Raw genomic sequence first — 26664 nt, forward strand, 5'->3', positions numbered from 1 at the left:
TATTGCAGCCAGAGGAGATGGAGTGCCAGCCCTCGGTTAAAGGGGTAACGGTTGAGACTGTGTTTGGGGACAAAATTAGGGTGGTGAATGAGGGTACCGATGTTGCTGTTAAAGAAAAACAAAAGAGAGGGGAAGGTGAAAGGCGGAAGGCTGGGGGTGCAGGTGGGCCCAGTACGGCCGTTCGGGTGGCGTCTCCTGTGCGTGCTGCGCCCTCAGTGGCTCCTGTGACCCCTGCGGCATCGGTATCCTCCGCAGTGCCGGTGGTGGTGCCGCCTGTGGTCTCTTACGCTGGGATCCTGTCTGCAGGTCCGGTGCGAGTGGAGACAGCCAGGCCCAAGCCTACATGGGGACAGCCAGCAAAGAGGAGGAATGCTGTCCAGCTTAAATGGGTAACAGAAGGGTTAACTCCTACCTCCGCTGATGTTCTGGATAGGCTCTTTCTTCTGGGCTTTAAAAAAGAGGATTTCTTTGCATGTATACACCCGGTAGGCGCCCCTGAATTTGATATCAGTTTCATGACATACTATGGCTTACAGAAGTTTTGGTCCAAGTGGGGGGAGGTGAAGCATAACGACTGGTGGAATAAATTTAAAGCCTATGCCATAACCAGACAAGAAAGAGTTAAAGTGAATGTACTCGTTCGGAATGAGTCCCTGAGCCCATCGGATATTTGTTTCTGGCTACAGAGGCATGGGGCGAAGCTTTTGTCCCCCTTAGAGAAGGTTCCAGGGGCTAGGGATGTGTGGGGTGGGGCATGGGCGGTCTATGCAAATTTAAGGGAAGGTTGCCACATACCGTCAGCTGCATTCATAGGCAAGGATAGGGTGCAGTGCTTTTACCCCGGTCAGCCTAGAGAGTGTCATAGGTGTGGGGACTTCCGCCACTTTAGTCGTGACTGTCCAAGCCAGAAGTGCTCAAGATGTAATAGCCTCGGGCATGTGGCCAAAGATTGCAACAAAATAGTTTGTAATTTGTGTGGGGACGATGGCCATGCCTTTTCTAGCTGCCCGATGGCTTTCCACAACACCTCTTTAGACAGGGAGATGGAGGGGGCGGCAGCGGAGGTGGAGGGTGGGCTGGTGGGGGCTCCGTCGGTGGTGTCGGCTGGAGTCGTGGTCCAGTCGGGCCTTTCCGTGGGGCCCCAGCAGCCCAATCCTGGCCCCCTGTCGGCTCTGACCTCCCAGTTGCAGAGGGTAGTGGAGGGACCCTCTGGTGTGTCTGATAAGGTGGTGGCTCGGAAGAGCGGAGTGGAAGATGCCCCTTTTCAGCTGGTGGGGAAAGGGAAGGGGAAGAAAAAGAAGGATAAGGCGGACAAGCAGATTAGCCTGTCAAACAGCTTCTTCTCCCTGGCAAGCGAAGAGGAGGCAGAGGGGGAAGGGGACGTGGTGAAGGAGGCGGACGGCAGTCTTGTGCTGAGGCCAAAGAGGCAGAGGTTGAGGAAGAAAAGAAAGGTGGATGAGCAGCCTAGCCTTGCCCAGGAGAAAGCAAACGAGGGGGTAGAGCCCTTTGTCCTGAAGTGTAGGTCCTTCCTGAAAAATACCGCGTCTGGGGTTCAGGAAAAAGTATGCACGGTGGAGGACTTGGCGCCTCAATTGAGGACAGATGGGGTGGAGGATGTGCTGGTGGAGCAGAAGGTAACGAAACAGGTGGTTCAGCTGGGACAGGGTGACGGCCAGGTAGGCGTCGCGGGGCCTCCCCTGTCTGGCGCTGTCCCTGATCCGGATCCCGGTGGCTCTAACCTCATCGGTCCTCATGTCGACCCAGGTCCTCCCGTGGTGGTCGACAACACTCCTCAGGGTATACCTCTGGGGGCATCGCTGGCTCAGGTGTCTGGGGGCGGTGTTCCTGACAAGGGGGTTCTTGAGGAAGTCAAGAAGGTTGTCGAGATAATAGAGGTGATGGAAGATGATATCCTGCCGATTGTGGAGGAGGAGGATGTCGGCCCGGGGGTCAGTGTTAAGAGGTGGGGGTCGGATGACGACCTTCAGGATAAGCGTGTGAAGAGGAAGTGATCTGGTCCCTACGCTCGGTGGCTCTGAAGGATGGCCCCCCAGCCCATAAGATTTGCCACACACAATGTGGCATCTATCTTGTCCGTGCGTGCTCGGCAGTTAGCTTATGATTTTTTCAATTCCTTAAATGTAGATTTTGTTTTTTTGCAGGAGACCAGATTGAGGCGGCTCGCGGATATTCACAAGGCAAAAACCGAGTGGAGACGTGGGCCGTCCTTCTGGTCTCTGGCTGCCGAGCCGTACGGAGGGCTGGGGATTCTTTTTACCACCGAAGTTACCATCCAGCGAGTCATCGAGGTACAAGTAGGCAGGTGTATGGTTTTGGATGTCAATCTGAAGGGGCACGACCTGAGGCTTATTAATATCTATGGGCCCCAGACTAAGTGGGACAGGAAGTGTCTTTTCAGAGAGATAAAACCGTATCTCTTCGTAGCCCGGCAGATAGTCTTTGGCGGTGATTTTAACACCATAATTAGGCCCAAAGACAGGGGAGGGTCAAGGGCTACTCTGGGCTACGACTCCCTCTTTCTAGTGAGTATGATTAGACAGTCGGGTCTGGTGGATGTGCACGTTCGACACTCCCCAGACCTCACGGGGTTCACCTATCATAGAGGTAGTTGTAGGAGTAGAATAGATAGGGTTTTTGTTAAGGAGAGCTCGAAAACCTCGGTTCCCAAGCTGAGGCCGGTAGAGTTCTCCGATCACGTTTGTCTGTGTGTGTCCTTGAACGCCTCAGAGTCCCCTCAGAAAGGCCGGGGCCTTTGGCGCTTGAACTCCAAACTCCTTGAGAGGGAAGAGGTTAGACAGTCCTTCAGGGACTTCTTTCAATCTCAGGAGTCACTTTTGGAGGCGGGTTGGAACAGGTCTGAGTGGTGGGAGGTATGTAAAAAAAGGACTCGTAGCTTTTTTCGCGACCTCGTAGCCAGAGAGAACTTGGTCAGGAATCGTGTCTACTGTGCCTTGAGAAAGAAATTAGATTTCCTGATCTCTGAGCAGGGTGATGGTGGGGAAATCTCCCGGGTGAAAGCTCAGATGAAGGAGTACCAGTACAACCGTTATGCTTCTTTGATTTTGGAAAGGGATTATGGGAAATACCACTCGCCTGATCCCTACCAGAATTGCAGGAGTTCGGTTGACTGTAAGGAGGTGAGAGGGTTGTATGATGGCCAGGGTGTCCTCCGCGAGGATCGGGAGGGCATCCTGGGAGTTGTGCAATCCTTCTACTCCGACCTTCTATCTGAGAAGCCGCCTATCAGAGAGAAGATGGAACGGTTTCTTTTGGAGACGCCAGGTCTCGAGAGTCATGGTAGTGCTCTTGATTCCCTTGGGGAGGAGATAACGGTGGACGAGGTCAAGAAGGCCATAGGCTCCTTGTCTATGAAAAAGGCCCCGGGTCCGGATGGGTTAACCTCCGAATTCTTTAAGTGTTTCTGTGACCTCTTGGCCCCTCGTCTTGTGGAAGTATTTAATGAGTGCCTGGGTGAGGGCCTGCTCCCTCCTTCCATGAGACTGTCTGCCCTTATCTTGCTCTCCAAAGGGAGGGACCCGTCCCGTGTTGAGAACTGGCGCCCCATCGCCCTTCTCGATACGGATAGGAAGATTCTGGCAAAGGTGCTCTTTAACAGACTGATGGAGGTTTCCGAGTCTTTGCTTTCGCCTTCTCAGCACTGCACTGTGAAAGGCAGGAGCACCTTTAGTGCTGTCCTTGGCATCCGGGAGGCCGTGGAGCGGTGCAGGGCTGAGAAGTGGGGAAAGTACCTGCTGGCGTTGGATCAGGCAAAGGCTTTTGACAGGGTAAACCACGAATACCTGTGGGCTCTACTGACTAGGTATGGCCTCCCAGTGAGGGTGGTAAATTGGCTGCGGGTAATCTACAGGCAAGCCGAGAGCTTCCCTCTTGTGAATGGTTGGGTAGGTCCGACCTTTTCAGTGAATTCGGGTGTTCGGCAGGGCTGCCCTCTAAGCCCCCTCCTGTATGTTTTTGCCATCGACCCCTTCATTAGAAGGCTGGAGGGTGGCATTGTGAGGGGAGTCCAGCTGAGCCCGGAGCATTCGCTGGAGGCAGTGGCCTACGCGGACGATGTCACCGTCATCCTGTCGGATCCGTCGGAGGCGGATGCGGTGGTATCGGCCATCCAGGAATACTCGATGGCGTCGGGTTCCCTGGTCAATCAGGACAAGAGTGAGGTTTTCTGGATGGGGGAGGAGGGCCAGGAATTTGACCTTCCGGATGGTCTCCCCCGGGCGAGCCAGGTGATCAAAGTCTTAGGCATCGAATTTGGCCCGGGCGATTACGCCACGCGAAATTGGGATTCCAGACTGGTAGAGGCCGGCCAGAAGGTGGAGCGCTGGAAGAGGTGGAAGCTGTCTCTCAGGGAAAGGGTGGACCTGATCAAGACTTACCTGATCCCTGTGTTCTTGTACGTCAGCTATGTGTGCCTTTTGCCAGAGTCGAGATGGGCAAAGATTTATGCTTTGTTTTTTCAGATGCTCTGGGGAAACAAACTGAATCTGATCAAGAGGACTGTCACCTACAGGTCGAGGAGGGAAGGAGGCCTGGGTATGGTCAACCCAGTGCTATTCTTTTTGATGACCTTTATTAAATTACATCTGTCAAGCCTCCAATTAGAGGCTCCTCCTCGATGGGTAGAAGGTTTCAGAGTCTGGGTGTCTCCTTTCCTCAACGCATGGTTAGAGGGAGGGAGTGTTAAAAGTCTGCGAGTCCGCCGTGGATACCTCCCGGCCTACGTGGCTCCTGTCTTGAAAGTGACAAGGCGGTGGGGCCTGGAAGCGGGAACAGTCAAAGGTTCTTCCAGAAGGGAGCTGGAGAAGAAGGTTTTGCAGTCTCACTTCCGGGAACAGCTGTCACTGAGGGACTGCCCAGGTAATTTGTCATCGGAGGGGCTGGCCCTTGTTAATTCTGGGAGGATCCCTCTGAAATATCAGGACATTGCCTGGCTCTCCTTCCACGGGAGGCTTTACGTGAGGGGAAACCTGAAGCATAGAAATGCCGATGATCGTGGTTGTCCACGGGAGGAGTGTCTGGGGGAGGAGGAGACTATGGACCATTTCTTGCTCAGGTGTCCCTTCAATGTGGAGGTTTACAAGGGTGTTTCCAGGGCCTTGGGAATCCCGTGCCTTTCGGGGATCAGTTACCCGGAGTGGGCCTATGGGGCGTTCAAGCGTCCGGGTCGGTTTGAGTTATCCACTTTGTTCTTAGTCAGCATAGTTGTTAGATATTTCACGTGGAATGCACGGTGTCAGGTATCCATTAGGCAGAAAGTCCTCCCCTGTATGGTGGTGGTTACTGACATTTTGCACGAGGTGTGGAAATTGAGGGATCTGGAGAGACGCCGGATGGAGGCCGGGAGATGGGCCAGGCTGTGGCGCCATCTTCGGCCCCCTTGAGTGGGCGGCTGACTTACGGTAGTCTCTCTGGCTTGTGGCTTTGCTATCCTTTCACTCCCTTAGATGTGCATTACACAAAATATGCGGTTTTACATATGCCTGTAGCACCAGATCATTTCCTCTTGCATGCAATTGTAAATACCGCATGTAAATAAGTTTGTTGTGTTATGTGATATTGTATGATGCATTATGTTTCCAGCTGATGTATTGTGTATTATTCATGTGAAAAGCCCGCTTTTCTTTTCTTTTAAATTCTAAGACCGTTGTAAGTGGACTTTATACGGTCTTTTCATGGACAATGTTTTTACTCAAGAAAAGGGGCTCATGTATAATCGCATGTACTTGTTTTTCTGTATGAAATGTTTATGCCTTTCTGTTGCAAGTTCTAAATAAAGAAATATGACCTGTATTAGGGGAGGGTGTGTGATGTCAGCACCAGGCTGGATATACCTGTATTAGGGGAGGGGGTGTGACATTAGCACCATGCCGGATATACCTGTATTAGGGGAGGTGTGTGACGTCAGCACCAGGCCGCATATACCTGTAGTAGGGGAGGGTGTGACGTCACCTCCAGGCTGGATATACCTGTATTAGGGGAGGGTGTGTGATGTCAGCACCAGGACGGATATGCCTGTATTAAGGGAGGGTATGTGACGTCAGCACCAGACCATATATACCTGTATTAGGGGAGGGTGTGTGATGTCAGCACCAGGCAATATATACCTGTATTAGGGGAGGGTGTGTGACATCAGTACCAGGCCGGTACTGGTACCAGTACAGGCTGGATATGCCTGTATTAGGGGAGGGTATGTGACATCAGCATCAGGCAATATATACCTGTATTAGGGGAGGGTGTGTGACGTAAGCACCAGGCCGGATATACCTGTATTAGGGGAGGGTGTGTGACGTCAGCACCAGGCTGGATATACCTGTATTAGGGGAGGGTGTGTGACGTCAGTACCAGGCCGGATATGCCTGTATTAGGGGAGGGTGTGTAACGTCAGTACCAGGCCGGATATGCCTGTATTAGGGGAGGGTGTGTGACGTCAGCACCAGGCCGGATATGCCTGTACTCACCACAGTCGTACAGTAGATCTCTGGCTACTCTCAGCCTGTGATGACTGGTGCCCGGTGTAACTATCATACAATGGTGAGCCGTTTATAAATGGTTCCAAATTTATTTGCAACCGTACACATACATTCCATGAGCCAACATATTCCTTCCCAAGGCAAGATTTCTCTCTGGCGGGGCGGAGTCTACCTGAATGCGGGCCATGTGATCAGGTCTGAATGACCCCCATAGTTACCTACCTTCGTTTTCTCCACCAGGTGGCCGGTAGAAGGACAGCCCTAGTGATATAATGGCTGCGATTTCCAGGATTATCAGAGTTACATCTTGTAGTGCTTCCCATACGAGTTGTAAGAAAGTTTTTGGCTGTTTTGGAGGTATGAAGTTTTGTCCAAATACTTGCCGCCTCTTCTCCAGATCGGCTAGCGTGCCTGGCAGTCCTGTGAGAGGAGACAGATAGGATTAGTAGGACACAACCCAGGGCAGGTACACTAAACAATGATCATTACTATGGGGTGATTCACACCATTCGTTAGGTCTGAATTTGGCCCCGCCCCCAATGTTCAGGGGTTTGCTTAAGTGTGAATATGCGTATGTGCAAACCGCTGGAGCGAACCGATTTGACGGGTTTCAATTGGTCGTTCACTTGATAAGAGGAGGGAATGGGGCGTCAGCATGAGGATGCCCCGCGTTTCCTGGGTGTCCCCATATAATTGCTTGGCGGTCCCCTGCTGACGCAGGCGTGGTGATGCCTGCTTGGGGAGGGTGAATGACATCACATGAATTCAGCGATCTGCGGGGGTAATAAAAGCAAGTCTAGACCATCCAATGATTTATCGGCCATCCGGGAACGACTTGCAATTAGTTCTGAATCAGGCCCTATGTACACAATTACAGCCATCAAAATCTAGTTGGCCCAGTAACACAGTAACAATTAGTACTATTCCAATTACTTAAAAGGGTAAAGTTAGTGCAAAATGGAAATGGGTACAAAATCCCGGCAGTCAAAAACCTGACACATCCTGCCGGAAATTAGAGGGGTCAGGCTTATGATGTGTGTGGGGAGGTTAGGGATAGGCTGCAGGGAGGGGGAGGTTAGGCTGCAGGAGGGGAGGTTAGGGTATGGCTGTGGGAGAGGAAGTTAGGGTTAGGCTGTGGGAGGGGAGATTAGGGTTAGGCTGTGGGAGGGAAGGTTAGGCTGTGGAAGGGAAGGTTAGGCTGCGGGAGGGGAGGTTAGGGTTAGGCTGTGGGAGGGAAGGCTAGGCTGCGGGAGGGGAGATTAGGGTTAGGCTGCGGGAGGGGGGTTAGGCTGTGGGAGGGAAGGTTAGGCTATGGGAGGGGAGGTTAGGCTGCGGGAGGGGAGATTAGGGTTAGGCTGCGGGAGGGGGGTTAGGCTGTGGGAGGGAAGGTTAGGCTACGGGAGGGGAGGTTAGGCTGCGGGCGGGGAGGTTAGGCTGCGGGAGGGGAGGTTAGGGTTAGGCTGCAGGCGGGGAGGTTAGGCTGCAGGAGCGGAGGTTAGGGTTAGGCTGCGGGAGGGAAGCTTAGGCTGTGGGAGGGAAGGTTAGGCTGTGGGAGGGAAGGCTAGGCTGCGGGAGGGGAGATTAGGGTTAGGCTGCGGGAGGGGGTTAGGCTGTGGGAGGGAAAGTTAGGCTGCGGGAGGGGAGGTTAGGCTGTGGAAGGGAAGGTTAGGCTGCGGGAGGGAAGGTTAGGCTGTGGAAGGGAAGGTTAGGCTGCGGGAGGGGAGGTTAGGCTGCGGGAGGGGAGGTTAGGCTGCGGGAGGGGAGGTTAGGGTTAGGCTGTGGGAGGGAAGGCTAGGCTGCGGAAGGGGAGATTAGGGTTAGGCTGCGGGAGGGGGGTTAGGCTGTGGGAGGGAAGGTTAGGCTATGGGAGGGGAGGTTAGGCTGCGGGAGGGGAGATTAGGGTTAGGCTGCGGGAGGGGGGTTAGGCTGTGGGAGGGAAGGTTAGGCTGCGGGAGGGGAGATTAGGGTTAGGCTGCGGGAGGGGGGTTAGGCTGTGGGAGGGAAGGTTAGGCTACGGGAGGGGAGGTTAGGCTGCGGGAGGGGAGGTTAGGCTGCGGGAGGGGAGGTTAGGGTTAGGCTGCGGGCGGGGAGGATAAGCTGCAGGAGGGGAGGTTAGGGTTAGGCTGCGGGAGGGGAGGTTAGGCTGCGGGAGGGAAGGTTAGGCTGCGGGAGGGGAGGGTAGGCTGCGGGAGGGAAGGTTAGGCTGCGGGAGGGGAGGTTAGGGTTAGGCTGCGGGGGTGGAAGTTAGGCTGCGGGAGGGGAGATTAGGGTTAGGCTGCGGGAGGGGAGATTAGGGTTAGGCTGCGGGAGGGGTTAGGCTGCGGGAGGGGAGGGTAGGCTGCAGGAGGGAAGGTTAGGCTGCGGGAGGGGAGTTTAGGCTGCGGGAGGGAAGGTTAGGCTGCGGGAGGGCAGGTTAGGGTTAGGCTGCAGGAGGGGAAGTTAGGCTGCGGGAGGGGAGGTTAGGCTGCGGGAGGGGAAGTTAGGCTGCGGGAGGGGAGGTTAGGCTGTGGGAGGGAAGGTTAGGCTGCGGGAGGGAAGGTTAGGCTGCGGGAGGTTAGAGTTAGGCTGCAGGAGGGGAAGTTAGGCTGCGGGAGGGGAGGTTAGGCTGCGGGAGGGAAGGTTAGGCTGCGGGAGGGGAGGTTAGGGTTAGGCTGCGGGAGGGAAGGTTAGGGTTAGGCTGTGGGCGGGGAGGTTAGGCTGCAGGAGGGGAGGTTAGGGTTAGGCTGCGGGAGGGGAGGTTAGGCTGCGGGAGGGAAGGTTAGGCTGCGGGAGGGGAGGTTAGGCTGCGAGAGGGAAGGTTAGGCTGCGGGAGGGAAGGTTAGGCTGCGGGAGGGGAGGTTAGGGTTAGGCTGCGGGAGGGGAGGTTAGGACACTTGGGAATTGCAGGTGCAAGTGTGGAGGACTGAGGGCTATGGAGGGGCATGTGGGGGTTATATTTAAAGTTGCATATAATACTATGGCACATGTGTGCCCACAATACATTATATGCCACACAGCTATAGAGACGTGGCATCATGACTCTACCATTGGGCAGCTGTCTCAGGTCACCAGAACCTGGGGGCTCCCCTGAGTCTATCACAAAATGAAGGGAGACTCTGAGAGACATCCTTGCTAAATGTATTGCAAGTGGCAGGTGTGGAACTTGTAAGACCAGCTCCACATGTTCCCCTGATGGTATTGGTGTGTGGATGGTGGTGGGGACCTTGCACCAACTCTGCATGGCATGAAGTTATGGTGTATGTATGTATTGTGTGATATACGGCATTACAGAACCCTTGTGGCACCATATTCTTACATGGTAATACCAATATAGCTGCAACCATTCTACATCACTACCAGGAAAGAGAGTACATGACCCATCCCCACCACTACTTATGTACTCTCCAGAATCCTGCGGGGGACCCCAGAGGAGTGGGCACCTCTCGCATTCTGCCCACTTCAGCAGTCCGGCAGAGTGGATGGCGCCTAATGGTGCGATTCTATGCCAATTGCGTTATTGTAGCCCCACCTGTATGCAAATATGGTCCAATCGCTGCATTAGCCTGTCCCCGTCACCTCCCACCTACTTTTCTTCAACGGCATCTGCATTACTGTAAGTAACCAGGCTTGGCCACACTACAATCTGATTGGTCACCATCCGTAACTATAGTAACCTGTGAGTGCAGCTGTGCTGCTAGTCCACCGTTAACTATAGTAACCTGTGAGTGCAGCTGCGTTGCAGCTTGAGCGCTGTGCCGCTAGTCCATCAGTAACTATAGTAACCTGTGAGTACAGCTGTATCGCTAGTCCATCTGAAACTATAGTAACCTGTGAGTACAGCTGTGCCGCTAGTCCATCAGTAACTATAGTAACCTGTGAGTACAGCTGTATCGCTAGTCCATCTGTAACTATAGTAACCTGTGAGTGCAGCTGTGCCGCTAGTCCATCGGTAACAATAGTAACCTGTGAGTACAGCTGTGCCGCTAGTCCATCGGTAACAATAGTAACCTGTGAGTGTAGCTGTGCCGCCAGTCCATCGGTAACTATAGTAACCTGTGAGTGCAGCTGTGCCGCCAGTCCATCGGTAACTATAGTAAAATGTGAGTGCAGCTGTGCCGCTAGTCCATCGGTAACTATAGTAACCTGTGAGTACAGCTGTACCACTAGTCCATCGGTAACAATAGTAACCTGTGAGTGCAGCTGTGCCGCCAGTCCATCGGTAACTATAGTAACCTGTGAGTACAGCTGTGCTGCTAGTCCATCGGTAACTATAGTAACCTGTGAGTGCAGCTGTGCCGCCAGTCCATCGGTAACTATAGTAACCTGTGAGTACAGCTGTGCCGCCAGTCCATCAGTAACTATAGTAAAATGTGAGTGCAGCTGTGCCGCTAGTCCATCGGTAACTATAGTAACCTGTGAGTACAGCTGTGCCGCCAGTCCATCGGTAACTATAGCAAAATGTTAGCGCAGCTGTGCCGCTAGTCCATTGGTAACTATAGTAACCTATGAGTGCAGCTGTGCTGCTAGTCCATCAGAACCTATAGTTACCTGTGAGTGCAGCTGTGCCGCCAGTCCATCGGTAACTATAGTAACCTGTGAGTGCAGCTGTGCTGCTAGTCCATTGGTAATTATAGTAACCTGTGAGTACAACTGTGCTGCTAGTCCATCAGTAACTATAGTAACCTGTGAAGGCAGCTGTGACGCTAGTCCATCGGTAACTATAGTAAACTGTGAGTGCAGCTGTGCTGCCAGTCCATCGGTAACTATAGTAACCTATGAGTGCAGCTGTGCTGCTAGTCCATCAGTAACTATAGTAACCTGTGAGTGCAGCTGTGCCGCTAGTCCATCAGTAACTATAGTAACCTATGAGTGCAGCTGTGCCGCTAGTCCATCAGTAACTATAGTAACCTGTGAGTGCAGCTATGCCGCTAGTCCATCAGTAACTATAGTAACCTGTGAGTGCAGCTGTGCCGCTAGTCCATCAGTAACTATAGTAACCTATGAGTGAAGCTGTGCCGCTAGTCCATCGGTAACTATAGTAACCTGTGAGTGCAGCTGTGCCGCTAGTCCATCGGTAACTATAGTAACCTGTGAGTGCAGCTGTGCCACCAGTCCATTGGTAACTATAGTAACCTGTGAGTGCAGCTGTGCCGCTAGTCCATCGGTAACTATAGTAACCTGTGAGTGCAGCTATGCCGCTAGTCCATGAGTAACTATAGTAACCTGTGAGTGCAGCTGTGCCGCTAGTCCATCAATAACTATAGTAACCTGTAAGTGCAGCTGTGCCGCCCGTCCATCAGTAACTATAGTAACCTGTAAGTGCAGCTGTGCCGCCCGTCCATCAGTAACTACAATAACATTGCAGACACAATAGTTTCCTTTATACTAATCTTTAGAAATGTGTGTTGGGGTAACATAACCCTGTCGTTGCCAGTGGCGCTCAGCCAGGACTTTCTCTGCTTCATTCTACACCCTATCACTGGTCTGGCGGAGGCAGCATCCGGCTCCGGTTCCATGGAAAGTAATCTGGTTATGAGCTGAGAACCTTTTCAATGAGCTCGTTGAATTCTGATGTCTCTCAGCGCTGTTAGAGCAGCACATTGTGTTAATAATACACAGCAGCACCTTGTCAGCTGTAAGCTCTGCAGGCAAGGGTCCATGTACATGAATGGGTAACGGTTAGAGGAGGGGCAGACGTGAGCTATACCTGCACGTCATACATATATACATACATACATAGCACCTACATGAAATATGCAGCAGCGCTTGTCCCGGTCCCTAGGAGAGAGGCGGCCGAGTGGTCAGCAATCCCCTATCAGTGTTAATGAGCAGCCTGTGATGTCTGTAGGGCAGTGGTGTCAAACTCATGGCCCTACAGTTGTTGTGGAACTACACAGCCCAGCATGTCCTGTGAGACCAGACGCCTGCCCTACACTCTGGCTATCATAGATGGCGGTTTCTGGTCTCACGGGACCTGGTCAATAGGAGATTCCCTCCTTTACTGACTCTACCCACTACGCAATGGGCGGGGATATCGCTGCAACCACCAGACTCCTACCACGTGGCATCTGGAACCACAGATAACCCCTCAGAGCCAAACGCTGGCAACTGAGGACTACTAGCAAGGGTGTATGCGTCGACATGCTGCTGACATACCCCCGAATGGTGTCGGTTGGTTCCCCCACTGGTCACAGATCAGGCCTCTGCTTCAGTAGCGGGGAGACGCTGGATCCTTTACCCAGTACAGCCGGAGAACGGGATTAATGCAGTAATCCTGTTGGTCGCAAGATGAAAACTGGTCGTCTTGAGGCAAAGGATGTTTGTTGTTCAAATATATGTCCTGAAAAAGGACCCTCTCCTACCCTAGGAGGTACAGCGTACAGAAGATGTTACAGCGTTCAAAAACAGGCAGATACTGTATACAAGTTTACAGGCAAACCTTGTGCCTTTTTATCCAAAATCAACACAGAGTACCACAGGGGGTAATTCCACCCAATCAGGGCCTCCCCCATATGCCTTAGGGGTTCACATACCAATCAGACCATCTTACTTATAATACATAACTAAATCAAGATTACAGGCCAAAAAGATTAATCCAATTGCCTTAGAATTTTTTACTTCCAAGAAAGGTGGATATAATTTGATTATCTCATGGACACCTAACACAGGGTTGCCTGCCCTCCCGGAATGGCCAGGAGGCTCCCGAAAATTGGGTCGCTCTCCCAGCCCCCCGGAAAGGTGGGCAACCCTCCCAGATTCTTTGGGACCCCCACTCTGCCCCCCAATCGTGCCGTCTTTCCCGCGACATCGGCACTTAAATGCCGCAATCCGCGGGTCTTAGTGGAGGGGCGGGGTTTAATGACATCACGCCCAAGCCCCGACTCCAAACTGCTGCTGAAAGTCTCATCTCCGGCTTTTCCCAGAGAGGAGAATGGAAAATTCAGCAACCCTGACCTAACATAAAGAAACACAGAAGTCTGTGCATTACCAACACCTTGTCCACAGGTTGATCAGTGCACCAAGCCCACCACCTGCTGTGCAGTGGTCATTCACTGGACATTCTGCTAGGAAATGACAATTAGCATCCAGGGCCGGATTAACAATGGGACTGATGGAGCTGCAGCTCCAGGCCCACTCTCCAAATTTTGTAGCTGAGGGCCGGGCCTTTCCAACGAGCCCAGAGCCACCTCGCTAGCTCCCCGGGAACCAGAGATACTGCCAGGCAAATTTGGAACGTTGTCCCCATAGGATAACATGGGACCCGCTAATTCTGACCCCCACCCGGTTCCAACGGCTGCCAGTTATCCCTCTTGCATCATTTAAGCTTGAGGTTGATCTCAGTGAAACCCAAATAGCTGGGCCTTCAATCTGATACCAGGCTGGTCCATATGGGTTAATTGGTTCCAGAGATATTGCCGGTAAACCAATTTTTTTCATTTCTGAAATGTAATTTCATGGCTGTTCATGTTGTTTGAGGACAGATTTCTCTGGACCAAAATCATTCAAAGCCCACTTAAAAGTTCTTTAATATGATACTGGTCTCATGTAAATGGGTCCGTTGGTTCAAAAGATATAGCTGGTTGTTTTAAGGGGGGGGGGGGTTCTCTTCCCCTCACACCAGAAAATGCAGGGACTAGGCAAGGGTCCAGCCCAGGAATGTCCCTGCATGATCCTGGGACCATATTCCTGGGTACGTCCCTGCATTTACTGGTGTGAAAGGGTTTTATTTAAAATAGCCGGGACCTGCAGTGCTCTGAATACAGCCGGCTGTCAATGGCTGTCACTTCTGCCCAACGGCGGCTGTCCCCAAGTTACGAAGCATAATTTTGTTTTACAATCATTTATTGCCAGAAATGGTAAAATCAACATTTTTTGTAAACTTTTTTTTTGTTTTAAACAGTGAGCTGAACAAATAAGAACATACATGGCCAAGTAAAACATTGATCGATGGCTGGGTGCAGACTCACCATCGATGGCAACCATCAATGGCATCTGCACCGATGGCCATCCCTAGCAGCAGCAGCCATGTTATTCTTTCTTTCACTTGCAGGCGCAGCACTGTACTCAGTCTCCGTTGTACAGCTCAGCTGCCACAGGTGGCAGTGCTGAGCTCAGGAAAATGCATTGTAATGAAAAACTAAACTGAAAGTAAAAGAATGATGGTTCACCTTTTTGGCATCGGTGGCTCACTCACTCTTTTATGGGATCCGTTCAAAAAAAAATCCACTTCATTCCTGAACGATCCAACTCTAGTCACCAGTACGTACCAGTGTATGATATATAGATACTGCGGGAGTCACCCGTATGTATCAGCGTATACTATATATACACTAGGGAAGTCATCCATATGTATCAGCGTATAATATATATATATATATATATATATACTGCGGAAGTCATCCGTATGTATCAGCGTACGGAACTTTCAAGACTGAAAGTGGATAAATCAATGGGGCCAGACAGAGTGCATCCAAGGATTCTAAAAGAACTAAAAGATGTGTTGGTAGCGACATTAACAGATTTATTCAACAAGTCACTAGATACAGGTGCAGTTCCAGAGGACTGGAGAAGAGCAAATGTAGTTCCACTGCACAAAAGCGGAAGCAAAGAAGAAGCAAGTAACTACAGACCAGTGAGCCTTACATCAGTAGTAGGGAAATTAATGGAAACACTATTAAAAGAAAGAATAGTGGAATATCTTAAATTAAACAACTTACAGGATCCAAAACAGCATGGTTTTACTGCAGGGAGATCATGCCAAACAAGTCTCATTGACTTTTTTGACCCAGTGACCAAAATACTAGATGAGGGGGGGCTGTAGATGTGGCATATCTAGACTTTAGTAAGGCATTTGACACTGTCCCACATCGCAGGCTGCTAAATAAACTTGAAAGTGTGGGATTGGATTATAAAACAATTAAATGGATAAGAACCTGGTTGCAGGATAGGAAACAGACAGTTGTAGTAAATGGAGTGCATTCTATGGAGGGACATGTTACCAGTGGAGTACCCCAGGGATCTGTACTTGGACCAGTGCTCTTTAATATCTTTGTTAGTGACATTGCAAATGGTATTCAAGGGAAAGTATGCCTTTTTGCAGATAACACAAAGAAATGCAACAGAGTAGACACACCAACAAATGACTGATGATCTAGGTAAACTTGAGAATTGGTCAAGAGCATGGCAACTACAGTTTAATGCTAAAAAATGCAAAATTATGCACTTGGGACTCAAAAACCCAAAGGCTCAATATAGTATCAAGGGTACTATAATGGAAACTACTGAGGAGGAAAGAGATCTAGGAGTCACTATTTCAAGTGACTTAAAGGCAGGAAAGCAATGTAGCAAAGCAATGAGGAAGGCTAGTCAGATGCTTGGTTGCATAGGGAGAGGAATTAGTAGCAGAAAAAAAGAAGTAATAATGCCACTTTATAGGTCATTGGTATGGCCTCATCTGGAATACTGTGTCCAGTTCTGGAGACCAAATCTTCAGAAGGATATAAATACATTAGAGAGTGTACAAAGAAGGGCAACTAAAATGGTGCATGGCCTACATCACAAAACTTACCTGGATAGACTAAAAGATCTTAACATGTATAGTTTGGAGCAGAGAAGGGAAAGGGGGGACATGATAGAAATCTTCAAATATATCAAGGGTTTTAACATAGTACAGGAGGGAATTTTTCTTCAAAGGAAAAGAAGTAATTGAACACGAGGACATGCACTGAAACTGGAGGGAGATAGGTTCAGGGGAAATGTTAGAAAAAATTACTTCACAGAAAGGGTAGTGGATAAGTGGAATAGCCTCCCATCAGAGGTGGTAGAGGCTAAGACAGTAGAACAATTTAAACATGCTTGGGATAGGCATATGAATATCCTTACAAAGAAATAAGGATTAAAAAGGGTTGAGATTACCTGAAGGGTAAAAAAAGGGGCAGACTAGATGGGACAAATGGTTCTTATCTGCCGTCAAATTCTATGTTTCTATACTATATATACACTGCGGAAGTCTGGAGTAACATGACTGAAGTCCCCTTGTGAGATGACAAGGCTGGAGTCCCTCTCTGAGGCCAGACAGAACCCCCTTCTGGGGCAGAGCATGCCTTTGGGCCCCCATTAGGGGCTGCGGCCTTTGGGTCCCCACTCGGGGCTGCGGCCTTTGGGCCCCCACTCGGGGCTGCGGCCTGTAGAGCCCCCACTCGGGGTTACGGCTTCTGGAACCCCACTTGGGGCTATGCCCCTTGAGACCCATGCTAGAGCTATGGTCTCTGATAACCCTTCTGGGGTTGTGCATTTTAAGTCCCCTTTAAGGGCAACGGCTTCTGGGACCCCCACTGGAGCTGTGCCACTCGAGACCCCTTCTGGGACCAACACCTGAGACTCTGGGGTTTGCAACTCGGAGAAAGATAAGCAGGGGCGGATCCAGGATAAAATGACAGGGGGGGGGGGGGGCACCATGATAAAAAAGGGATTGGGTGGGGGAGGGGCGGTGTTAGTGGTGCCAGTGTACATGCTAAGAGAGCGGCAGAGAGAGGGTGGGAATGGAATTAAAAATAGGCCCTGGCATTTAAAGTACGCAGGCCCACCATGGTGACAAAAGTGAAGGATGTAGTTGTGCGTGCACCAAAGGCGCGCTCCGGAAAAAGGTGTGTGGCCACTTAACAGGGGGCGTATCAACACCATATACAACTTCTACACATTATGCAACAAAATACTAGACCCCATTATACTTGCCCCTTACACATGATGCCAATGGAATGACCCCAAATTGACATAATTCCACGTGGATTGAGCCAAAATTCAAATAATGCCACATGGATTGTGTCAAAATTCACATAATGCCACATGGATTGAGCCAAAATTTACATAATGCCACACGGATTGAGCCATGCATAAAATGCCATACGGATTGAGCCAAAATTCACATAATGCCACACGGATTGAGCCAAAATTCCCATAATGCCACATGGATTGAGCCAAAATTCACATAATGCCACACGGATTGAGACAAAATTCACATAATGCCACATGGATTGAGCCAGAATTCACATAATGCCACACAGATTAAGCCAAAATTCACAATACACTTCATAAACAGGGACATTGTCCGCCAAAGGCTCGCATTAAACATTTACACCATAATGTCCATTACACGTTAAGTTACACGCCATTATGTCCATTATGTGTTATGCCAAAAACCATAATGCCTATTAAAAATTATGCTACATAAGTGCTGCTTCTCTACATGCTCATTGCCAAGGGTTCCATGTTCATTGCCAGAGGTTCCATGCTCGTTGCCATGTGGGATTACATGCTCATTGCCAAGGGGGAATACATGCTCGTGGTAAATGGGGGACAGCCGCCGCCAGGCAGAAGTGATAGCCATTGACAGTGGCAGAGCCTGGCTGTATTCAGAGCACTGCAGGTCCCGGCTATTTGAAATAATACCCATTTCACACCAGAAAATGCATTCCCAGGTTGGCCCCTTTTACACCAGCCTAGTCCCTGCATTTTCTGGTGTGAGGGGGAGAGAAAACCACCCCTCCCCCCTTTAACCGGTTATCTAATTTAACCGGCAATATCTTCGGAACCAACTGACCCATTTACATGAGACAAGTATTATATTGAAGAACTTTTGAGTGGGCTTTGAATGATTTTGGTCCAGTGAATCTGGAACGTTTGGTTCCAGAGTAATCTGCCCTCAAAGAACATGAACAGCCATGAAATTACATTTCAAAAATAAAAAAATTGGTTTACACGCAATATCTCAGGAACCGATTGACCGATTTGGACCAGTCTGGTATCATATTGAAGGCCCAGCGATTTGAAATTGAATGAAATCAACCACAAGCTTCTGTGATGCCAGGGCGGGAACTGGCAGCCGTCGGAACCGGGTGGGGGTCGGAATTGACGGGTCCCATATTATCCTATGGGGAAAAAACGTTACAGGTTTGCCAGGCGATATCTCCGGTTCCCGGGCGGCTAGAGACACGGGGCTGGGCTCGTTGGAAAGTCCTGGTCCTCAGCTACAAAATAAATGACAGGGGCACGTGCCCCCCCCCCCCCCCCTGAATCCGCCACTGAAGATAAGGGAAACATCCTCCTTTAATTCCTGAATCTATAATGGGGCTCCCTAGTCCTTGGACCCCAATTAGAGCTCAGAGTGCTTTTTTGTGTCGGTTCTGGGACAAGTACCTCTGCCACAGTAGAGACAAGAATAGGTCTTGAAACCTGACTCAACTTGGTCAGAAGACAGGACAATAGGCTAACTGACGAAAACCCTTGGAAACAAACAAACAGACAGTGGTACATATTAAAATAAGTGGTCAGAAACACCAGGGGGTTGAGTGGATGAATATGGGAGCAATCCTCCACTGAACTCCCAGGAATGCAACAATGCAAGAAGATGTTATGGAAATAAGTAATTACTCACACCCACACTTGTAACTACAGAAACACAGCAGGATGTGAACACAGTATGTCCTGGCATAAATGCAACAATGCATGAAGATGTTAATAATAAACAATATATAACCTGTGTGGAGATGGATGGCAAAACCCTAAATCAGAGAGGACATATACTTCACACAGCTACACTCTAACAGGGATCAGCTGAAATACTGAAGGTGGAAAAAGCAGCACTTATCTCTGTCAGACTGGGTCTGTGTTCACACAAGTTCTCTCAGACTGCAGCAATGGTTCACAGACACAGACAGGACTTCACAGGACATCCGACAGGAGTGCCTGCTGTAATACACAGGACTATAACAGGACTCTGACAAGACTATAACCAGACTCAGACAAGGTTTAAACAAAACTATAACCGTCAGGTTCACAATGCTGGGAGAATACATAAATACCCAGAGGCCTAGCAGGCAGCCACCCCCAAGACCAAGGAGAGCATGAAATCCAGGCAAGGTGGATCAGCAAAACTTAGAGTACTGATCCAGGGGAAACATATAAACTACAAACAGGATATGAATAACACCGACCATAGTGGGAGAGGCTACTGAAGCTCATCCCAGCTGATGATATAGAGGCATTCCTCTGCACGTTTCAGCACACGGCCATGTGGTTGGGATGGCCTATGGAGAAATGGTCTGACACAGGCTGGCTCCCTGTTAACAGGGGAAGCACAGTGAGCGTATGTGCATATGACTGTGGCTGAAGCACGCTCCTATCCTGGCCTGAGAAAGGCAATACTGGACAGGATTGGATTGACAGGGCCCAGCAAGGCACAGGAGTTCCATGGCTGCCGGCTGGAGGGCTCAGAGCCTCCTAGGATTCAGCTGGCCAAACTAGCCTGGCTGGCAAGGGCCTGGTTGCAGCTGGATAAAAACTCCTCAGTGAGGATTGTGGGTATAGTCGCACTGGACCAGGTTATGCGGGTGTTGGACCACTCAGTGTAGCAGTTGGCCCTTCAGGCTGACATTTAAGGAGTTAGCAGCAGTGATGGAGTGGCACCTGAGCCTGGGAAAGCTGAATAAAGCCAGGTCAGGATATATGCCCAGTACAGTATTGACAGCCCAGAACTTAGGTCCCTGTTGTTAAACCAAAGGATCCACCTCCCATGCTGTGCTTTGAGTGCAGTGAGCCTGGTCATGTGTGGCAGGACTGCGTGAAACAGGGAGAGCTGATGGACTATAGTGCGGGTAAAATGGCTTGGCCTTTGGTCAGCGTGGCGTCTATGGGGTTTTCCCAAGCAGAGTGCTCCCTGTTCTGGGGGCTGGTACAGTTAGAAGGCCAGGAGATCTGGGCACTGGTGGATACCGGCAGTCAGCTCACCGTTGTCGCTGCCAATGTGGTTCCTCCAGGAGCTGATAAAGTCCTGCCTCCTGTCAGGGTGTTGTGCATCCACAGTGATGTGGAGGAGTGCCCCTGTATCTGCTTACCGCTGACTGTTCAAGGCCAACCATTAAAGGTGGTAGCAGTGGTGAGCTCCAGACAACCTTATCTGTTGATCCTAGGCTGTGACTTCCCTTTGTTGCAGTAGTTGGTTACCTGGCATGACACCAACAAACCGTCAGCTGAAGCCACTCGGGGGCCAGAGTCCAGACTTTGAGACTGTTAAAGTGGTTAATGGCAGGGTAATTGATGCTGTACCATCAGACGGTGCGCCATCTTCTGTATTGAAAAATTATTTCCTGTATCATGTCACTACTTTACTAGGGAAAAGGGTAGATCAGCTCTTAGTTCCCCGAAAAGTGGGGCGATTGGTATTAGAAGCTGCACATACGCATTTGTGGGGTGGCCATCTGGGGGAGAAGAAAATACTCCAACGCATACAGTTAAAGTTATTTTGGCCTGGCATCTATGCTTCCGTTAGAGATATTCCGTCAGGAATGCCCAGTGTGCCAGAGGACAGCCCCACTGCCAGAGTTTAGGGCACCACTGGTACCCTGCTGTTTGAGTAGATTGGTATGGATCTAATATGGGCGAGGGGAAAAGTCTGCTCTAAGGCACCATGCTTATTGGTGGTAGTGGATTATGCCACCATGATCAGTATCTGAGAGAGGAATCATACAGGTGGAGCCTCTCTCGTTTAGCCTCAGTGCTCGCCAGAATGTCCCCGCTGGTTGAGAGTGGCTCCATCAAACTGGGACACACGAGCATCTCACACACAAGCGTGCACGTCCCAGTCACTTAGCGGTGGAAACCCTGCCCATCTCCGCTTCAGGGAGACGGGCAGGGTTAGGGCAGGCTTGCCTACCCTCCTGGAATGGCCGGGAGGCTCCCGGAATTCGGGTCCCCCTCATGGCCCCCCGGGAGGGTGGGCAAGTCTTCCGCATCAGCCACGCTGTCCTCCTCAGCCCCCCTTCCCCGTTGCGCTACATAGCGATTTTCACGGTCCGTGGCGAGGGGCAGGGCTAAAATGAAGCGAATCGCGTCATTTGGTGTAATTTTAGCCCCACCTTTGCCTGCTAGAGGGCGGGGCTTGGTGACGTCCACCTCGTCCCACCCCCTGACATGCTGCAGAATGAAAAAGTAGGCAAGTATGGGTTAGGGGTGATGCGGGGGGCGGCGGCAACCAATGAGGACCGGGTGGGGAAGGCTGGTGCCAGCCCCAGTCACAACGAGAGGGGCTCCATCTGTACAAACATGAATAGGAAGCCCCATTGGAAATGACTGAAATAAAAGATGCTCAAAAAAGTGTCAACTTTTAAAAAGAAGGAAACGAATTGAATATCACGACATATAAAAGCTGCTAAAAAAAAAAAAGTTATAATAGGCGTGAAAATGGCAAAAATCATTTGAATACACACACACTCACACACCTATCTTTGCTGTATCTGAGAGAGTAACCACACACACATACACATACCTCCCAACTGTCCCGCTAAACGCGGGAACGTCCCATTTTTTGGGGACATTCCCGTGTCCCTCCCGCGGCCGGCAGTGTCCCGCTGTGGGGGGGGGGGGGGGGGGCAGTTGGGAGTCCCCCCCAATCTCACAGAATAGACGCTATTCGCGACCGAAAACGAGGGTGCGGCCTAATTTGCATAAGCCACGCCCTCATTTGCATATGCCGCGTCCCCTTTTCGCCACGGCGCGAGTGGCCCTATTCGAATATTCAGAAAGTTGGGAGGTATGCATACACACACCTCACATTGCTGTATCAGAGAATGGAACCACACACACACACCTCGCATTGCTGAATCCTAGAGTGGAACCACACACACACACCTCTCATTGCTGTATCAGAGAGTGGGACCACACAAACACACACACACACACCCCTCTTATTGCTGTATCTGAGAGAGTAACCACACACACACACCGCTCAATGCTGTATCTGCAGGGGATTGCCATTGATGGCTACACTACAGTTATTTGCACCAGTATAGGATAGGACACTATGGCCGATATGTAATAGGGTGTGATTTTTAGACTTTTGCGATTTTTGGTCAAAATTGACCAAAATCGCATTTTTTCTAAAAATCGCACATGTAATAGGATGCGAGTCGCGGTAAAAATCGCATTTTTTACCGCGAAATCGCACATTTTAAAGATGCGATTTTCAGGCACACTGAAAATCGCATCCAGATGTTTTCCCATAGTAAACTATAGAACTCGCATATGTAATAGGATGCGAGTTCTAAAGTCGCATATGGGAGCTTCAAAAAAATCGCAAAAAAAATAGACCAGCTTCTGACTGGCGAGTTAGGCAGAAACATGCACAGATCATTGAGATCTGTGCATGCTTCTGCTGTAAAAAAATAGTTAAAAAAGAAATTTAAATAAAAAACTGGCGTGCGGTCCCCCTCCTAAGCATTACCAGCCCCGGGCTCAAAAAGCTGGTGCTGGTATCATAAAATCAAAGGAACAATCAAGTTGGGGTTCCCTGGATTTTATAAAACCAGCCCCAGGCTCAAGGTCCGGCGCTGGTTCCCAAAATACGGGGGACAAAATGACTAGGGGTCCCCCGTATTTTAAGAACCAGCACCGGACACAACCAGCCAGCAGGGTAATGCCACAGACGGGGGAAACTTATTATATAAGCTCCCGCGGCCAAAGCATTAACCCCCTGGCTGGTCAGCATGGGCAGGGGTCCTGGGGAAGTGGGGACCCCCCCAATGAAGGGGTCCCCCCCCTCCAGGACTTACCAGCCCATGCTGATAGTCCGGGGCTGTCCCCGATGCCCCTGGCCGGTGGGCATCGGGCTGATGACTTGTGTAAAAAAAAGAATGGAAACTATTGTTTTACACTGGCGAACTATGAGTCCCAGCAAGCCTACCCCGCATGCTGGGACTTGGGGAACCACAAGTCCCAGCATGCGGGGCATTAAAGGGCCCGCTGGCACTTGTAGTTCTGCAGTGAAAAAAATAGTGCACAAAATCACACTGACACCCTGTAAAATAAAACTTTAATACACACAAAACACACACACACTGATACTTACCTACCTTGAGCCCCTAGGTCGGTCCCTGGATCCTGGGTCCGGGCTCCAGGGCAGAAGAGTCCGGTTCCGGGGCCTTGGTCCTGGTTCCGGGGCTGGTCCTGGGGTTCCGGGGCTCCTGGCGTGAAGAATCCGGGGTCCGGGATCCGTGGTAGTCCCCAGGGGTACCTAAGGAGGCAAATCCTACTCACCTGCTCCCCGGCGGCGACCTCCGGTGACAGCGCTGCTCCAGACTGGTACCCGACTTGCAGGACTTTGCCCGGCGCTGAGATGTTTCCTCCTCGCCGTCTCTGAACAGAATGATTTCTCGGCCAATCAGGAGCCGAGAAAGTCGGCTCCTGATTGGCCAGAAATCATTCTGAATACAGACGCCGACGAAGTAACATCTCTGCTCTGGATGCGCTGAGATGTTACTTCGTCGGCGTCTGTATTCAGAATGATTTCTGGCCAATCAGGAGCCGACTGAAAATCGCACATTTTCAGGACTAAAAAAGCGCCCGAAATCGCACCATATCGCACTTTTTTGCCGCAAATTCGCATCTCATTACATATGCGAATTTGCGGCAAAAAATTTGATTTGGAAAGGTGCGATTTTGTGCGATATGGTGCGATTTTTGGACTAGTCCAAAAATGGCACCCTATTACATATCGGCCTATATATGGGCCAGATGTACTAAGCTTAAATGATTAAATTTAAAGTGATAAACCACCAGCCAATCAGCTCCTAGCTGCCATGTCACAGGCTGTGTTTGAAAAATTACAGTTATGAGCCAATTGGTTGGTGGTTTTTTATCACTATTTTATCAGTTTCCGAAGCTTAGTACATCGTGCCCAATGTGTATATTAGGTAGAGTACACGAAGGATGCATTTGTGCAACTGTAAATAGACCATGACCAACTCAGGAATCCCAGTGCTAAAGTATTCATAGGAAACCATTGCATGTAAATGATGAGTAACAGGAAAGGCAAAGCTTAAACATACGGGAGGACATTGTGTCAGCAGAGTGCGCTGCAGGCCAGCTGTAATAAAGAGGCCTACCAAGACTGGGGTCTCACAGAGACAACTCCTCCCATGGCAGCAATCTATATATATGTTCTAGCTGCAACCATGTACATAGGGGCCACAGTGGTCAGCAATATATGCATAGGGGCCACAGTGGTCAGCAATATATGCATAGGGGCCACAGTAGTCAGCGATATATACATAGGGGCCACAGTGGTCAGAATTATATACATAGGGGCCACAGCCGCCACAGTGATAAGATTTATATACATAGGGGCCACAGTAATCAGCAATATATACATAGGGTCCACAGTGGTCAGCATTATCTACCTCTGACACTGCAGTACTGACAGCATGTCATACCTTACTAGTGATACCTGAGTACTGGGGGCTCTGACACTGCAGTACTGACAGTGTGACATACCTTAGTAGTGATACCTGAGTACTAGGGGCTCTGCCTATTACACCACAGTACTGACAGTGTGACATACCTTAGTAGTGACACCCGAGTACTGGGGGCTCTGACACTGCAGTACTGACAGCATGTCATACCTTAGTAGTGATACCCGAGTACTGGGGGCTCTAACAGTGCAGTACTGACAGCATGTCATACCTTAGTAGTGATACCTGAGTACTGGGGGCTCTGACACTGCAGTACTGACAGCATGTCATACCTTAGTAGTGACACCCGAGTACTGGGGGCTCTGACACTGCAGTACTGACAGCATGTCATACCTTAGTAGTGATACCTGAGTACTGGGGGTTCTGCCGATTACACCACAGTACTGAAAGCATGTCATACCTTAGTAGTGACACCCGAGTACTGGGGGCTCTAACACCGCAGTACTGACAGCATGTCATACCTTACTAGTGATACCTGAGTACTGGGGGCTCTGACACCACAGTACTGACAGCATGTCATACCTTAGTAGTGATACCTGAGTACTGGGGGCTCTAACACAGCAGTACTGACAGCATGTCATACCTTAGTAGTGATACCTGAGTACTGGGGGCTCTGTGACATACTGTGACATACCTTAGTAGTGATACCTGAGTACTGGGGGCTCTGACACTGCAGTACTGACAGCATGTCATACCTTAGTAGTGATACCTGAGTACTGGGGGCTCTGACACCGCAGTGCTGACATTGTGACATACCTTAGTAGTGATACCTGAATACTGGGGGCTCTGACACCACAGTACTGACAGTGTGACATACCTTAGTAGTGATACCTGAGTACTGGGGGCTCTGACACTGCAGTACTGACAGCATAACATACATTAGTAGTGATTCTTGATATTCTGGGGGCTCTGACACCACAGTACTGACAGTGTGACATACCTTAGTAGTGATACCTGAATACTGGGGGCTCTGACACCACAGTACTGACAGTGTGACATACCTTAGTAGTGATACCTGAGTACTGGGGGCTCTGACACCGCAGTACTGACAGCATATCATACCTTAGTAGTGATACCTGAGTACTGGGGGCTCTAACACCGCAGTACTGACAGCATGACATACCTTAGTAGTGATGCCTGAGTACTGGGGGCTCTGACACTGCAGTACTGACAGCATGTCATACCTTAGTAGTTATTCCTGATATACTGGGGGCTCTGACACAGCAATACTGAGAGCATGTCATACCTTAGTAGTGATACCTGAGTACTGGGGGCTCTGACACCACAGTACTGACAGTGTGACATACCTTAGTAGTGATACCTGAGTACTGGGGGCTCTGACACTGCAGTACTGACAGCATGTCATACTTTAGTAGTGATACCCGAGTACTAGGGGCTCTGACATCTCAGTACTGACAGCATATCATAGTAGTGATGCCTGTGTACTGGGGGCTCTGATACCGCAGTACTGACAGCATGTCATACCTTAGTAGTGATACCTGAGTACTGGGGGCTCTGACACCGCAGTACTTACAGTATGTCATACCTTAGTAGTGATACCTGAGTACACCGCAGTACTGACAGCATGTCATACCTTAGTAGTGATAACTGAGTACTGGGGGCTCTGACACCGCAGTACTTACAGTATGTCATACTGTACCTTAGTAGTGATACCTGAGTACTGGGGGCTCTGACACAGCAATACTGACAGCATGTCATACCTTAGTAGTGATACCTGAGTACTAGGGGCTCTGACACCACAGTACTGACAGTGTGACATACCTTAGTAGTGATACCTGAGTACTGGGGGCTCTGACACCGTATTACTGACAGCATGTCATACCTTAGTAGTGATGCCTGAGTACTGGGGGCTC

The 26664-nt window shown here is 50.2% G+C and overlaps 1 protein-coding gene across 11 annotated transcripts in view; it reads right to left on the reverse strand.

Annotated features, from left to right (window-relative positions):
- ATP2B2 (ATPase plasma membrane Ca2+ transporting 2) overlaps positions 1–26664 on the reverse strand; it is a 276982-nt gene that overhangs the window by 125678 nt on the left and 124640 nt on the right. For all 11 annotated transcript variants that reach the window (XM_083155903.1, XM_083155895.1, XM_083155894.1 and 8 more), the window contains one exon: positions 6732–6929. In XM_083155903.1, the coding sequence (XP_083012029.1) occupies positions 6732–6929 (198 nt within the window). The remainder of the gene's footprint in view (positions 1–6731; positions 6930–26664) is intronic.

The sequence above is a fragment of the Crinia signifera genome, chromosome 8 (assembly GCF_055691185.1).
Source record: "Crinia signifera chromosome 8, ASM5569118v1, whole genome shotgun sequence".
NCBI lineage: Eukaryota > Metazoa > Chordata > Amphibia > Anura > Myobatrachidae > Crinia > Crinia signifera.